The sequence below is a fragment of the Schistocerca piceifrons genome, chromosome X (genome assembly GCF_021461385.2).
Source record: "Schistocerca piceifrons isolate TAMUIC-IGC-003096 chromosome X, iqSchPice1.1, whole genome shotgun sequence".
In the NCBI taxonomy this organism is placed as follows: domain Eukaryota; kingdom Metazoa; phylum Arthropoda; class Insecta; order Orthoptera; family Acrididae; genus Schistocerca; species Schistocerca piceifrons.
In genome coordinates, this window is record NC_060149.1 from 446,356,329 (window position 1) to 446,373,849 (window position 17,521).

Here is a 17,521-nt window from a genome sequence, read left to right on the forward strand (position 1 = left end):
AAAATATACAAAATGACATCAAATGAGAATGAAGCTATAGATTATTAGTTCATCCCAAACGATCAAAATCAGCTAACAAGTATTCAGGACATCATTTTTTTTTTTCATTTTCTTGTTAGCCCAGTTTATGCTGAGAAAACCTGTTTCAACCTGTTGTCCTTGATCTTCAGACGGATCTTTATCCTCTGGAGAATTTTAATGTAGGTATTAATCTGAAACCCTTGTTTCTCACATGCATAGGGTATGCTTTTCCATTTAAACATTTTCTGTATTTCTTTTCAGTTATTAGTCACATTGCTAGTTCTTCCATTATGAGGTCATTTCTGATTATATCTTACTCATTGCAAACTCTTACTTACATAAGAATATCCATTTCAGACCTTTGATTCTTGGAGTCCAGGAATCTGACACTTATCACTGGAATTCGCCTTGAAACCTATCAGCTTGAGTGCAATCTTGCCACTTATTTCATGACCTTCTCCTGTTATCTGCAGTAAACACTTCAGCACAAATAGTAAGTGACAGCTGTGGTGAAGCTTCATGTATGAAACAACAGTAAGAAGCGTTACTGTGTCAATAATACATCAGTGAAGTAAAATGCTGATTTACTTGGTGTATTTTGTTGTGGTTATTGTGTTTCTGCTTCTTTTACATCAAGTTGTGCCATACAAATTCAATACTCTTAGGACTCACATATTAATTGATAAAATTCCTGGACCTAAAGGTATTCCAATTTTAGGAAATGCATTACAGTTCAATGTTCCAACAGAAGGTGAGTTAAAAAATAATTATCTGTGACTATAAATTGATAAATATGGAAGCTTAATTGTCATTTGGACATTCCACTGGAGGACATTAACAAACGTGTGCATTGCTGCTTGCTAGTAAGCTAATAGCCTATGGTGAAAGTAGATATATCTGATTTTTAACATATTTAACTGTTTATATGAGTTTGTACTACATTTATTTAATTTGTAAAGCTGTTATTTGGGTGTATTGAATGATGACATTTTACTTTACCTGAAGTGTGGATCTGGTTGTAATTCATGATTACAATTATAAATTAAATATAGAACATTTTCAAGTTTGTTGTTTTGTTTTGAATTTTAAATCAGATAATAATGTATTGCAGATATAAACACGTACATGAGTCATACAACTTTATAACATTTCTAACAGATATTTTCAATAATTAGAAAATATGCTCTTGTTTCTAAACTTTACCTCAGTATATATGACCATCAATAATGATTAGTATATAACTAGGACAAACGTGGAAAATTGCAAGTATATCAATTATTTTGTAAAGAATGTGGAGTGAGTCTTTATCACAATAAAACAACTTTTGGAAAAAAAATTAGACACAGGGTATGAAATAGATCAGTTTGCAGAAGCACATTGTCTTGTGTAGGGTTTGTGTATTAGCAAAACATATGGTTTAAAACTATTTTAAGTACTGAGGCAAATACCTTACAGCTGTCAGCTCACCCAACAACATCTTGAGGAAGTCATTTTCCCAAACAACAGCATTTTGTAATTATCACTGAACTGTAAAGCATTATACCCCCTATTCATAATGGATAAGAAAATGGAAGTTATGAATAAGTTTAAAACTGACTTTGGTTAGAAGATACTTGTAGCCACACTAGGCATGACCAGAATGTATTGACTGTGAGCAAAAAGCTAACTGCACTGAAATGATGTTGATTCCTTGAAAAGTTTTTAGAGAAAAAATGAGCCTTAACTGATTTAGCTAATGATGAATGTGAGTGTGAAACAAATATTTTTAGAAGGCCTATACCACCTGAACTTATTTAATCTTCCAGGTGCTTCATTCTATGCATATTTCTCATCAAAGTTCCCATATTTTCAACAAAGACTATGATGGAATATTTGTGTTCTTCCATATCACTATTTCTTGATTTTATTTCTTAATCATCTGTTATTACATCTTGTATATCTATATACACGATTTTGTTTGCAGAAGTCAGTATATATTCACTCACTGTTTTCCTTCCTTTTTTTTAAAAAATTCATATATGCTTATATACGTAAATATAGCTATTTCATGTTTAATATTTCACACTTCTCCCAATTGCTTTATTTTTGCTCATGTGTTAGGACAGAAGATTCTAACTGACAGTACTGCTAATCATCAAATTTATGCATAAAATTACTTCAGGTGCACAGATATTAATTTCTTAATTGTGGAAAAAATTCGATAAAAAATTCAGAATGTTAAATGCAAACAACACATATTTTTGGAGAATGAGATTGTATAGTTGAGCTGCTGTAATGAACATAATGGAAAAATGAAGTCAATACATGTTTGTGTTATTTACACAGCCAAATCAAAGAATTGTTTCTGCCTGTACCATGAATTTACTTTGGTGTTTATTTATCTTTATGTAGTTATCTTTATTCATCCAAGGATAATCTCACAGTGAATAGGATTTGTCAAGTTAATACAATGCCAATAAATAGGCCAAATATAATACACAATGTACATAACATGCTTTAAGAGGGTGGGGCAGATAGCCTACGGGGACAGGACAGAAAAGTTTTACCATCTGATGTTCTCCCTTATGAAACAAAAAGAAATGGATGAAGTGCTCGATCTTCTGGATTTATTATATGACAGGCCTGAAAATGATGTGTGAAGAAGCAAACAGATATCGTAGAATGTACACTCCTGGAAATGGAAAAAAGAACACATTGACACCGGTGTGTCAGACCCACCATACTTGCTCCGGACACTGCGAGAGGGCTGTACAAGCAATGATCACACGCACGGCACAGCGGACACACCAGGAACCGCGGTGTTGGCCGTCGAATGGCGCTAGCTGCGCAGCATTTGTGCACCGCCGCCGTCAGTGTGAGCCAGTTTGCCGTGGCATACGGAGCTCCATCGCAGTCTTTAACACTGGTAGCATGCCGCGACAGCGTGGACGTGAACCGCATGTGCAGTTGGCGGACTTTGAGCGAGGGCGTATAGTGGGCATGCGGGAGGCCGGGTGGACGTACCGCCGAATTGCTCAACACGTGGGGCGTGAGGTCTCCACAGTACATCGATGTTGTCGCCAGTGGTCGGCGGAAGGTGCACGTGCCCGTCGACCTGGGACCGGACCGCAGCGACGCACGGATGCACGCCAAGACCGTGGGATCCTACGCAGTGCCGTAGGGGACCGCACTGCCACTTCCCAGCAAATTAGGGACACTGTTGCTCCTGGGGTATCGGCGAGGACCATTCGCAACCGTCTCCATGAAGCTGGGCTACGGTCCCGCACACCGTTAGGCCGTCTTCCGCTCACGCCCCAACATCGTGCAGCCCGCCTCCATTGGTGTCGCGACAGGCGTGAATGGAGGGACGAATGGAGACGTGTTGTCTTCAGCGATGAGAGTCGCTTCTGCCTTGGTGCCAATGATGGTCGTATGCGTGTTTGGTGCCGTGCAGGTGAGCGCCACAATCAGGACTGCGTACGACCGAGGCACACAGGGCCAACACCCGGCATCATGGTGTGGGGAGCGATCTCCTACACTGGCCGTACACCACTGGTGATCGTCGAGGGGACACTGAATAGTGCACGGTACATCCAAACCGTCATCGAACCCATCGTTCTACCATTCCTAGACTGGCAAGGGAACTTGCTGTTCCAACAGGACAATGCACGTCCGCATGTATCCCGTGCCACCCAACGTGCTCTAGAAGGTGTAAGTCAACTACCCTGGCCAGCAAGATCTCCGGATCTGTCCCCCATTGAGCATGTTTGGGACTGGATGAAGCGTCGTCTCACGCGGTCTGCACGTCCAGCACGAACGCTGGTCCAACTGAGGCGCCAGGTGGAAATGGCATGGCAAGCCGTTCCACAGGACTACATCCAGCATCTCTACGATCGTCTCCATGGGAGAATAGCAGCCTGCATTGCTGCGAAAGGTGGATATACACTGTACTAGTGCCGACATTGTGCATGCTCTGTTGCCTGTGTCTATGTGCCTGTGGTTCTGTCAGTGTGATCATGTGATGTATCTGACCCCAGGAATGTGTCAATAAAGTTTCCCCTTCCTGGGACAATGAATTCACGGTGTTCTTATTTCAATTTCCAGGAGTGTATATTAATCTCTGGTTGTGATCTAAAGTTAAAATACTTCTAAATTGCACCAACATGTTATGAGAAATATTAGTTTCCAAGTCTTAAATATCAGACCTACTCTAAAACATCAGCTTTGAGTTTAAAAATAGGAAAAGACTTTGTTTATTTCCATAAAGTGAGTACTACTGCAGCATGTTTAATACTGGTTCAGATGTAAGTTCACATCTTGTAAGTTCACATCGGGCCCTTCTGTAGGCTAATTACAGAAAGTAAGAGATATGTAAATGGGTTTGTAATTAGTATGAAGCAAATAATTCAACTCCTAATCTTAAAAAAGTCATTCAGCTCATACTGCACATAAAAACAGTTCTTGCATTATTAACGTGCAAAAATAAATTCTAGGAAATGTTGAATATTCTCACTACCTGTTGTCTTATTTAGTGAGATTGTTGGATAATAAAATGATATTACAAATTAGAAGCATAACATACACCTGAGACTTAGCCCCTCCATGTGAGTTTCAGAGTAGAGTTCTGAATTCTGATCCAAATTTTGTGATCAAGTTGTCACAGAGATGAGATGGAAGATTATGGCTGTCCATAATAACAATATAAAATAAAAGATTTTCTTTTTAGCATTACCTATTAAATTGTCATAATATCTGTGTTCTGAAATTATGCGTCCATGTTAATACTTATGGGATAATGTAGATAGTTAAATTAACATTCACATTGAAAGTGCTCAGGTATGTATTTTCCAGAAATTTATCAGCATGTTAACATTAACATCATGACTGCTGCATTAAGTAAAAAGAACTTGAACATTGTAAATGGAAAAGTAGCAGTATATCCAAATTATAATATTTCTGGATGACTGTAATATGTATTTGAAATAGTTGCACTATACTTGTACATTTACAACAAATAATATGTGTTAATGATAACATATGACACATGAAAAAAAAGGTTGTTGGCTGATAGTGTGTCATAAAGTTGATAGTTACTGCTTCTGTTTGCTAATGTATGTGGATCATTTCACATATTTTGAGTGTAAGAATAACACACAAAAACAAGTGACACATATCAGTGATAGGATGCCAGTTCATACCAGAAAGCTAGAATCCAAAAATAAATTAAAAGCAGAATTTAAAAAGTTCTGCACAAACAATGTTGGTCAATAACATTTTTCTAATAATATTGCTACTAAACCAAAACTGAAAACATTATTTTCATGCTTTAACATTTAAGTTTATTTTCATATCAAGAGGACAGCTGTTATCTGATGTACAACCTTTGTGGAATCATTGTTGTGATTAATGGGATTTGTTGGTTAGGGGTGCAAAAATAAGGGCCTAAAAAGATCCAAATATGACTTTATAATAACAGGAGCTGACATAGCAAGGTGGAGTCACTTTACTTTCTGTCATTCTACTCCTTAACATATTTTTTTCTTGTCTTTCAACTGATTCTACTTATACAAGCACTACACACTCATCAGTGAGAACATTATGACAAGAAAACTAACAACCGGAATGTCCACCTTTGGCATGGATAACAGTGGCAACACCTCATGGCATGGAAAAAATGAGGCCTTTAGTAGGTCACTGGAGAGTGTTGGCACCATATCTGCACACAAAAGTTACCTAATTCTTATAAATTCTGGGGAGGGGGCAATGAGCTCTGACACTACGTTCAGTGATATTTCAGATGTATTTAATCAGGTTCAGAGCTGGCAAGTTGGGGGGCCAGCACACTAACTGGAACTCATCACTGTATTCCTTGAACCATGCCAACACACTCTTGGCCTTGTGACATGTCACCCTACCTTTCTGATAAATGCCACTGCCATCGGGAAACATGATCACCATGAAGGGGTGTTCATGGTCTGCAACCAGTATACGATACTCCTAGGCAGTCATGGTGCACATGTGAATGTTCCACACAATAGAGCCACCATGAACTTGTCTCTGTTCCACATTACAGTTTCAAGGAGATACATTCCTGGAAGATGATGGATTCATGCTCTTCCACTGGCATGATGAAGAAGTTATTAAGATTCATATGACAATGCAATTTTCTGCCATCGCACCAATGTCCAATGCTGATGGTCATGTGCTCATTTCAGCGGGTGATGACATGGTATTAACATTGGCACATGTGTAGGTCATCAGCTGCAGAGGCCCATCGTTTGAAGTTTTCTATGCACTGTTTGTTAAGGTATGCTTGTACTCTGCCTATCACTAAAATCTGATATTAGTTCTACAACAGTTCACTGCCATTCCTGTTTTACCAGTCTGCCCAGCCTTCAAAGTATGAAATCCATAATGAGGGGTGGCTGTGCAACCCCATGATGTCTGTTTGTGGCCCCACTTTGGTTTCACCAAGTGTTGAAGACACCCACCACAGCAGCTGTCAAACACCCAACAAGTCATGCAGTTTCTGAAATGCTCCTGCCAAGCCTCCCAAAAATCACAGTCTGCCTTTGGTCAAACTTAGATAGATTGTGCACCTTACCAATTCCACACACGGACAGCATGCTCACTGATACTACATGCGATGGTCACAACATTCTAGCTGATCAGTGTATATACTCAGTGTACAGATGGTTTCTAGAATATTATTCATGCAGTACACTGTGTAATGTTGCTGTCCTCAGCACAGTTGATAATTTGTTGACGCCAATGACCTTATTAATATTCCATAAAACAATTTCCTCTGAGATAAATCATTATTTGTAGTTACCTCATTAGCATATAATTACCAGAACAGTGTTAGATAGGCGGGGTCAGGGATTTTCTCTGCCTCGTGATGGCTGGGTGTTGTGTGCTGTCCTTAGGTTAGTTAGGTTTAAGTAGTTCTAAGTTCTAGGGGACTTATGACCACAGAAGTTGAGTCCCATAGTGCTCAGAGCCATTTGAACCAGTGTTAGATAATAAAAGTTTCTTCACAAAAGGACCTAACTTAGTGGATAATCCCAATTTTGAACTTACCAGTAACCAATTAAATTTTTTCAAAAACTCATTGTTTTAGGAGGTATTCTTAATTAAAGTTTGGCCACACCCATAATTATCTTTGCCAGTTGAGCTCTTAAACTCATTTGATTCCATGGTTATATGAGGCACAGGCAAATGAAAACTGAAGACCCATCACAACAGGACCATGAAATGGTTCCATTCAAAAGTATTCACCACACTCATTAAGACACTTCACCTATTGGCGTATGAGATAATCAGTTCCTGTTTTATAGAATTCAGTCAGCCACTGACATGTCCACAACCACACCTACTCTTGCACTTTCTCATCTGACTGAAATAGATATCCACACATGTATTTCTTCACGATGCAAAAAGATGAAAATCACACCATGAAAGATTTGGGCCATATGGAGGCTGTTATCAACTGAATAGCATAGCCTTCATCTGATCAGCAGGGTAGGCATTATCATGTAACAGGCTGATTCCACCTGACTGCGTTCATGGGCATCTTTACTGTATGGCATGTGACAGTTTCTGCAACGTGTCTTCATAGTACTGCACATTGATTGTGGTTCCATGCCTGAGGAACCCAATTAGCAGAGAGCCTCGGCAGTCAAAGAAGAAGGTCATGATCCTGCCTGTCCTCACACTACCAGTTTGCAAAGGCTACTCTTCAGCGATTTGGTTGGAAATACTGCAGCATCCTCCATAAAGGGTGGATCTTTCACTACATAACTTTAACAAATTTGGCAACATGCAGAAAGATGTGTGGACATCAGTTTCTGCCAGACAAGGAAGTACAAGATGGTTCAAATGGCTCTAAGCACTATTGGACTTAACATCTGAGGTCATCAGTCCCCTAGACTTAGAACTACTTAAACCTAACTAACCATAGGACAGCATACACATCCATGCCCAAGGCAGGATTCAAACCTGTGACCATAGCAGCAGCGTGGTTCCAGACTGAAACACCTAGAACTGCTCGGCCACAGTGGCTGGCGAAGTACAAGAGTGGGTGGATCCGTCAGTGGATGATCCTATTAGATGGGAATTGACTGTCATGTCTCCCAGTGGAATAAATGTCTTAAGGCATATGGTAATTACTTTTGAATGGAACCATTCCATGGTCCCATTGTGGCAGGTGTTTGGTTTTCATTTGACTGAACCTTATACTTTTGTTGCCCTAATTTTTCTTAACCTGGGTGTGCCTTTGGATATTCAATTAAACCACTAATTAAAAAATGAATTATACCAGAAAAATTATGAACATGGGAATTATACGCTTAAGCCAGTAATGCATCATGGAGGCATACAGTATGTCATTCAAATAGTACTTAAAACTTTAATATTTTTCTTTTCATCTTGCGCAGAGTCAAACCAAATCATTTCTTGGAATCAAAAGATCAACAACACTGCTAAATATTTGTCTTGTAGTAAACATTTTAGTTTAATCATTAAATTCACAGAATATCATTATGACAGTCTTTTCACACCCCACACCAATCAACATCTTCAGCCCAGAATTAGCTAGTACAGTGTTAACACTTGTAGGAAAATACAGGTCCCACAGTCATCAAGTTAACATCATTCAGTAACTTATGTTTGATTAATTTCTTTGAGTCAGTCTGTGAGTAAGTTTCTTGCTGTTGGCCAAAATATTTATATTTTATTGGAAGTGTCTACCTGTGATTGACATTCTATGTGAGATCTGATACTGTTCATTGAGTGGTCATGTGTGATAAAAATGTGGAAAATCAGTCAAGTTAAATAAATACTGTGTTGCATCAATTACTTAAAAGCACATTAATGTGACCACCTGCCATCATGGACATCCAGGAATAGAGTCAATGAGTTTCTGAAAGGTACCAATAGGGATGTGGAGCCATCTACTCTAGTGCCATGGCTAGATGCACTAGGTTGGAGATCCACGGCACAAACAGCCCCATCAAAGTGGTCCCATAGATTTTTGACTGAGCTTAAATCCAGGGAGTTTGGTGCCCAGGGGAGGATGGTAAATTCGTTCTGGAGCTCTTTGAACCATGCACATGCACTGTGTGCTGTGTGAAATGTTGCACTGTCCTACTGGCTGACGCCATTCTGCCAAGGAAAATCAAACTGCATGTAGAGTAGAACATGGTCCTCAAGGACAGATGCATACTTGCATTGATCCATTGTGCCTTCCAGATGGAGGGATCACCCATGAAATGCCACAAAACATTCCCCAGACCATAATGCTCCCTTCTAGCCTTGAACCTTCCAATGATTGTTGCTTGGCCAAGTTCCAACTGCCATTTGTCTGACGGAGCACAAAACATGATACATATGAAAAGGCTACCTATCACTGCTCAGTGGTCACCCACTTGTGGTACATGTGTGCAAATGCCAGTCTTCATCACCAATGGAAAGCAGTCAGCATCAAACATAGGCTGTGGTCCCATTAATGGGACTGGACCATGTATAACACTGACATATAGCAAAATAATGGACATTTGACAATGAACTACTGAGAGGAGTCATGAAATCAAAAGAAAGATATGTTCCAAAGCATAGACATACTTGCTGGAAAAAATGCAACAACCTCAAATAGAAAGTGATTTTACTGATATGTATAGTAAGAGGTAGTTCATCAATGTAGGAGTATATGATAACAAATTCAGACCAAATGAAACGTCACAGTGAAAGGTTCTTAAAAAGTTGCACCAATACACAATGCTTTCCCCACTGGTGGCAATGCAGGTGTGTATTCTCACATGAAAATGGTCACAAAGGTACTGAATGGCATCCTGAGGTAGACTGTCCCAAGCTACTTGTGTCTTTGTTGCAGTTCAGCAATGAGTCTTATAGGCCCTGTAGAACGAGTAAGTTTCCACTTCATCATGTCCCATTTGTGCTCAGTTGGTGAGAGATCTGGCAATCTTGGTGGCCAGGGTATATTGTGTCACAGCAGCCATCTGTAGATGTGCATTGTCCTACTGAAATCCATGTCACTTTCCTGTCATACCAATGGCAGTAGCACAGGGATAAAAGCCTGTGCTATGTAATGGGCAATGGTTACTTTACCTTGTAGTAACAACAAATGTGACTGTGAATTGTAATCGATAGCTCCCTAGACTGAGGCGTAGGACTGGACCTGGATGTCATGGGCAAATGCTCTCAGGAATAGGCAGTTCACTAGGTCTTCCCTAAACAGCTGTCTATGTCCATCACTCACATACAGACAGAAGACAACTGAGTGTCATTCCGCTCTCTAGTCATCTCATTCACAGCACCAAAGTAGCCATTCTGGATGGTGTCATTGTGCCAGTGGTAGCCTGGCCAGTGGCACAAATGATCTTAATCAGTGGTGGCTAGTGAGCATACATTCTGGGTGTCCACAAAGTTTTAGATTTTTAGTGTGAAATTAATAGGGTCTGCTGTAGAACAGTTACACTTATCAGCAAGTTTATACAACTACAGGCACTGCCAATAATATTAACAACAGCAATAATAATAATAATAATAATAATAATAATCCCGTGGAGGCCCGGGAAAAGAATAGGCCTCCGGTATGTTCTGCCAGTCGTAAAAGGCGACGAAAAGGACAAACCACTAATAGGGCTAACCCCCCTTTTAGTGTGATTATTTGGTTCAGGACAGAACTAAAGAAGCCTCGGACAAGCGCCATCATGGTCGGGGATGATGCTTGAACCCTATGCCTGCCCACAATGGTAATGACACTGCTAGCCAACTGGGAAATGATTTAAATCCAAATAGAGGTGTTTTGCAGGATATGTTTCCTGCAACCATCCTAGAAGGAAAACAAAGACAGAGGATGAGATGGTCAGATGAAGTTAATCGACACCTCATGTTCTGTTATTACCAAGCAACAAACCTAGGAACCAACACAACTGGATACAGATCACAAGTATACACAACATTTATTGCCAGATACCCAGAATTAAAATTTTTAACAGAACAACGACTAGCTGATCAGATCCGTGTAATAATAAAAAATAACAGGATACCCCAGTCAGAATTAGAAAACATCAAACAACAAGTACAAAAAATACTGGAACAAAATAATGTGCAATCAGAAGAAGAAGAAAATACAGTAATGGACTCAAACGTCCCAGAGAAAACAAATAAAGAACAACACGCATCAATTAAACAATCAGAGGAAAACGAAATCTTAAGACAGCCACCAGAACAAGCACAAATAGAACATGAAGTGACACACATGTTAGATACAGAAGAAAAATTTTAGTTGACATATATAGAATACAAAGATACAAATACAGACATTAGACCATTCTTGCATAGACCACCAAATAACCCACAAGTTGGAACAACAATAAAAACTATCAACACAATCATACACAACAAAATAAATGAAAATACAACTATGGAAGAGTTACAACTGCTGGTTTATGTAGGAGCACTCACTAAACTAAATATACACACTAGGCAGAGATCAGAACCAACCAACACACAGAAGAAACCCACAAAACCAGCATGGCAACACAGGCTACAGATCAGAATAGAAAAACTGAGAAAATACATTGGACAGCTAACACAATTTATAAGAAATGAAATATCAGGCAAAAAACAAAAAGGTTAGGTAAAATCTCACAACAAGAAGCGATAGAGCAATTAGATGAAAAGAAGCAGAAATTACAAGCATTGGCCAAACTACTTAGAAGATAGAAAAAAAGTGAAAATAGAAGGAAACAAAACCAAACATTCAACACAAACCAAAAGAAATTTTACCAGACAATAGATAACACACACATTAAAATAGACAATCCACCAAACATAACAGACATGGAACACTTCTGGAGCAACATATGGTCAAACCTGGTACAACATAACAGGCATGCACGGTGGATACAAGCAGAAACAGACACATACAAGATAATACCACAAATGCCTGAAGTGATAATTTTGCAACATGAAGTCACCCAAGCAATTAATTCTACTCATAATTGGAAAGCCCCTGGAAAAGATAAAATAGCAAATTTCTGGCTAAAGAAGTTCACCTCAACACATTCACATCTAACTAAATTATTTAACAGTTACAATGCAGACCCATACACATTCCCTGATACACTTACACATGGAATAACTTATCTGAAACCTAAAGATCAAGCAGACACAGCAAACCCAGCAAAATATCACCCCATAACATGCCTAACAACAATATACAAAATATTAACTTCAGTCATTACACAGAAATTAATGACACATACAACACAGAACAAAATTATAAATGAAGAACAAAAAGGCTGTTGCAAAGGAGCATGAGGATGTAAAGAGCAACTGATAATAGATGCAGAGGTGACATATCAAGTTAAAACTAAACAAAGGTCGCTACACTACGCATACATTGATTACCAAAAAGCTTTTGATAGTGCAGCCCACTCATGGTTACTACAGATATTGGAAATATACAAAGTAGATCCTAAATTGATACTGTTTCTAAACATAGTAATGAAAAATTGGAAAGCCACACTTAATAACCAAACAAATTCAAATAATATCACATCACAGCCAATACAGATTAAGCGTGAAATATACCAAGGAGACTCATTAAGTCCTTTCTGGTTCTGTCTTGCTCTGAACCCACTATCCAACATGCTAAATAATACAAATTATGGATACAAAATTACTGGAACATACCCACACAAAATCACACATTTGCTATACATGGATGATCTAAAACTACTGGCAACAACAAATCAACCAATTACTAAAGATAACAGAAGTATTCAGCAATGATATAAAGATGGCTTTTGGAACAGACAAATGTAAGAAAAATAGCATAGTCAGGGGAAAACACACTAAACAGGAAGATTACATATTGGATAACCACAGTGACTCCAAAGAAGCGATGGAAAAAACAGATGCCTATAAATATCTAGGATACAGACAAAAAATAGGAATAGATAATACAAATATTAAAGAAGAACTAAAAGAAAAATATAGTCAAAGACTAACAAAAATACTGAAAACAGAATTGACAGCACGAAACAAGACAAAAGCTACAAATACTTATGCTATACCAATATTGACCTACTAATTTGGAGTAGTGAAATGGAGTAACACAGACCTAGAAGCACTCAATACACTTACACGATCACAATGCAACAAATATAGAATACATCACATACATTCAGCAACTGAAAGATTCACATTAAGCAGAAAGGAAGGAGGAAGGGGATTTATCGACATAAAAAACCTACATTATGGACAGGTAGACAATTTAAGAAAATTCTTTCTAGAACGAGCAGAAACTAGCAAAATACACAAAGCAATCACTCATATAAATACATTGGCTACACCACTGCAATTTCATAACCACTTCTACAACCCTTTAGATCACATAACATCAACAGATACAAAGAACGTAAATTGGAAAAAAACGCATCCAACACATGGCTGAGAAAAGGCAATATATACAGTGAGATGGAAGGATTCATGATTGCAATACAGGATCAAACAATAAACACCAGATATTACAGCAAGCATATTATTAAAGATCCGAATACTACAACAGGTAAATGCAGACTTTGCAAACAACAAATAGAAACAGTAGATCACATCACAAGCGGGTGTACAATACTAGCAAATACAGAATACACCAGAAGACATGACAATGTAGCAAAAATAATACATCAACAGCTTGCCTTACAACATAAACTTATAAAACAACACGTTCCCCCATACAAGTACGCACCACAGAATGTACTGGAGAATGATGAATACAAATTATACTGGAACAGAACCATTATAACAGATAAAACAACACCACATAACAAACCTGACATCATACTCACCAATAAAAAGAAGAAATTAACACAACTAATCGAAATATCCACACCCAATACAACAAATATACAAAAGGAAACAGGAGAAAAAATTGAAAAATACATCCAACTGGCTGAGGAAGTCAAGGACATGTGGCATCAGGGTAAAGTTGACATTGTACCGATTATACTATCAACTACAGGAGTCATACCACACAATATCCACCAGTACATCAATGCAATACAGCTACATCCAAACTTATATATACAACTACAGAAATCCGTAATTATTCATACATGTTCAATTACCCGAAAGTTCCTAAATGCAATATAACATATACCGTACAGTTAAAAGGAAGTGATGCTTGATCAAGATCCACATCACTTTCCATTTTTGACCAGACATAACATCTGAGAAAAGAAAGAAATAATAATAATAGTAAGATGCATAGCTTATCTGACAAAAGAAATTATTGTTTTCGTGGAATTTTGTTGTTTCATACATAATTAAGCACAGTTTAGGGCAATCACAAAATAATGGTTAAGCTTTCACAACTCTCCATTCTGCATTTTTGTGTACCTGTGAGTTTTCATGCTTTTACATTTTTTCGATAAATGTACAACATCCCTAACTGATGTATTAGTTCACGAATTTGCTTCTGGGCTCAAAATAAAACATTCTTATGCTGCACCCACACAACAACTGGTGCTAATTGTATACTTTCTTGTTAAATATTCACTTATAGACATGCTTATTTAATTTCATTACTCTCTCAATCAAATCAATCAAAGGATCTGTTCTCAGAAGCCCTAGTTCATTTGTGGCAAACTTTTCCTGGTAATTTACTTTTCTGTTCCCAGAATGCCTGCAGCAGAGTTTGCACTGATATGAAACTTTCTGGCAGATTAAAGCTGTTTACCAGACTGAGAGTTGAACTCACAGGTTTACTTTTCTGTTAGCATTTAAAATAGATTCAATGGAGTTCATGTTTACAGTGCTGATTCCCACACAGTAAACAACTAACTCCAAAACAACGTGCCATTTGTGGAAACGATTAAACTCAAGCAGTAATGTCTACCAACATGGTAATTTGATTAGAATACAAATGAGGCAATGAAATCCATAAGTGCCTAAAGGACACAACCATTGATCCCACATTTAAGTGAATATCAGAGAAACCACTGATATAGCTTTTTGTGAATTTTCATGTATACAGTGTGGGCCTATAGCACAGATAAACCTGACTCACCATAAAATCAACAGATTTCAGAAGCATGAATAAATGCTACAGTCTCACAATTGACAGTGATGTGCTTTAGGACATTATGATTCTCAGTGCCTCTAATGGCTGAAGTTATTCAACAAGAACATACTTATTGGTGATGCATTTTTCTTGTTATTTTTTGTTTATTCATGTTCTATTATCGTTATTTCCATCTTGAATATCCTGATTACATATACAGAGTTAGTTGTTTCAAAAACTGTTTTCCACATGGGATTGTCATTGACCTTATATATTTTGAGTCCTTAAATTACTTAAATTTGCCCACAATTTTGATTTCCTATTCATCTGTTGTGATTTTGTTTATGAGTGGTGGTCAGTTTAGATAATTTCTACACTTTTTGAAGGATACTTGAAGACCAGATTTCTGTAATGTTTCCCATAAAGAAAGGTATGAAAGCAAAGGACATTCATGCTGATTTCCAGAATACACTGGGGGACTCTGCTCCTTCATATTCAACTGTTTCCAAGTGGACAAATGAATTTAAATTTGGTTGGGAGAGATTAGATGATGATCTGTGCGGTGATCAGCCAAGATGTGTCACAACTCCAGAAATCATTGCAAAAGTGAACAAAATGGTCATGGAGGATCGACGACTGAAAGTGTATGAAATTGCTCACACTTGCCAGATGTGATCTGAAAGGGAATATCATATTTTAACTGAAGAATTAGAAATGAAAAAATTATCTACAAGATGGGTGCCACAACTCTTTATGCTGGATCAAAAATACATGAGAATGGACACATCAGAACAATGTTAGGCCCGTTTTAGGAGAAATGAACAAGATTTTTTGTGCCAGTTTGTGACCACAGGTGAAACTTGGGTGCACTACTATACCCCAGAGACAAAACAACAGTGAAAGCAGTGGAAACATCCTGATTCTCCACCACCAAAGAAAGCAAAGACAATTCCTATGGTGGGAAAGGTCATGGCATCAGTGTTCTGGGATGTGAATGGGATTTTGCTTGTAGATTATCTCTCCACTGGGCAAATAATTACTGGATAATACTATGCTAACCTCCTGGATAAATTGCAACAAAAGATACACACAATGGAAAAATTACATGAACTAAGGTATGAATTGTTGCCATGCCTCCCTTATTCACCTGATATGGCTCCGTCAGACTTCCATCTCTCCCCAAAACCAGAAATGAAGATTCCCTTCAAATGAAGAATTGATAGCTGGAGTTGACAACTATTTTGCAGGCCTGGAGGAAATTCATTTTCGAGTTAGGATCAAGGCACTGGAACATCGTTGAACCAAATGCATTAATATACCAGAAGACTACATTGAAAAGTAAAGAAGTTTCAGTGATGTAAGTACGTTTTTTATATTCTGTTCCAAGAACGTTTCAAACCACCTTCGTATATTCAAAAGCACAGTTGGGCAGCAGTGTTAAACCTGCTTTATGCAGAATGACTCAGAGAAATCTCCTCTGAACTTTATTTCAGATTTGGTTGGGGTCAGTTCTATCAATTTTACAAATTCTGGGTTTAAGATTTTATTGTATAGAAGGTCACAGACACATTAATATGCATTCTTGAAATATACAAAGATTACTGCCAGTGTCTTGTTTTGTTTCCTGTGATATTCCATTACTAATTTTAAAGTAATGATATGTTCTGTGCAGCTTCACCGGCATCTGATGTCTCCCTGGTATTCACCTACTTCTTCCTCTTCTTGTTGTTTAATCTTGCCATATAGAGCCTTGTAAGTGCTGTCCAGGAGGAGTTTACTTCTGAAGTTATCTTGATTCCTCTTTTCATCTTTCCTGTAGATTGATAGATTATAGCTATGGTTCAGTCATTGGGGAATTTTTCTGTTATCCAAATTTTAGATAGACTCAGGTGTAGGGAATGGACACTGTAGTCTAACTGGTAGGGCACTAGAATCTAGGCCTGAAGGTTCTGAGTTCATTTCTGTCTCTGGGGCGTGGGGATTTTTCCTCATTCCAGTCCTTCCAGGATGGCTTCAAGTTCACTCAGCCACCTATCAAATGATTACTGGTGAGAATGGGCACAACAGGTTGCTGGGCTCACCACTTACTCCCTCCTAGTTCCATGATGAGGAAAGGCTGTACTCTACCTACAATCAGGCCAATAGCCCAGTCCTGTGCTTGTGTCACAGATTTGGCATTTTCCTTGTTACTACTTCTATTTTCCTCTCTTTTTTCTTCAGCAGGGCAGTTGAATTTTTGTAGTTCTTGCCCATAGATATTGTCATAACCTTTGTGATTGGTTTTGTGGTAGTTTTTTCTACTGATCTGATCAGATCTTTCTGATATTGCCTCTTGATTTGCTTGATAATTTGGATGAATTTTTTTTATTTTTTTGAGGCCAATGACATTTTCTTCTGTTTTACTCAGTTTGAAATTTCAGCCCTGTCTAA

The 17,521-nt window shown here is 38.1% G+C and overlaps 1 protein-coding gene across 1 annotated transcript in view; it reads left to right on the forward strand.

Moving 5' to 3' along the window:
- Positions 1-520: 520 nt before the first annotated feature.
- The window catches only part of LOC124721545 (cytochrome P450 4c3-like), a 173,931-nt gene continuing 156,930 nt past the window's right edge, over positions 521-17,521 (forward strand). The window contains exon 1 of the mRNA XM_047246573.1: positions 521-772. Coding sequence (XP_047102529.1) covers positions 598-772 — 175 coding nt within the window. The 5' untranslated portion in view covers positions 521-597. The remainder of the gene's footprint in view (positions 773-17,521) is intronic.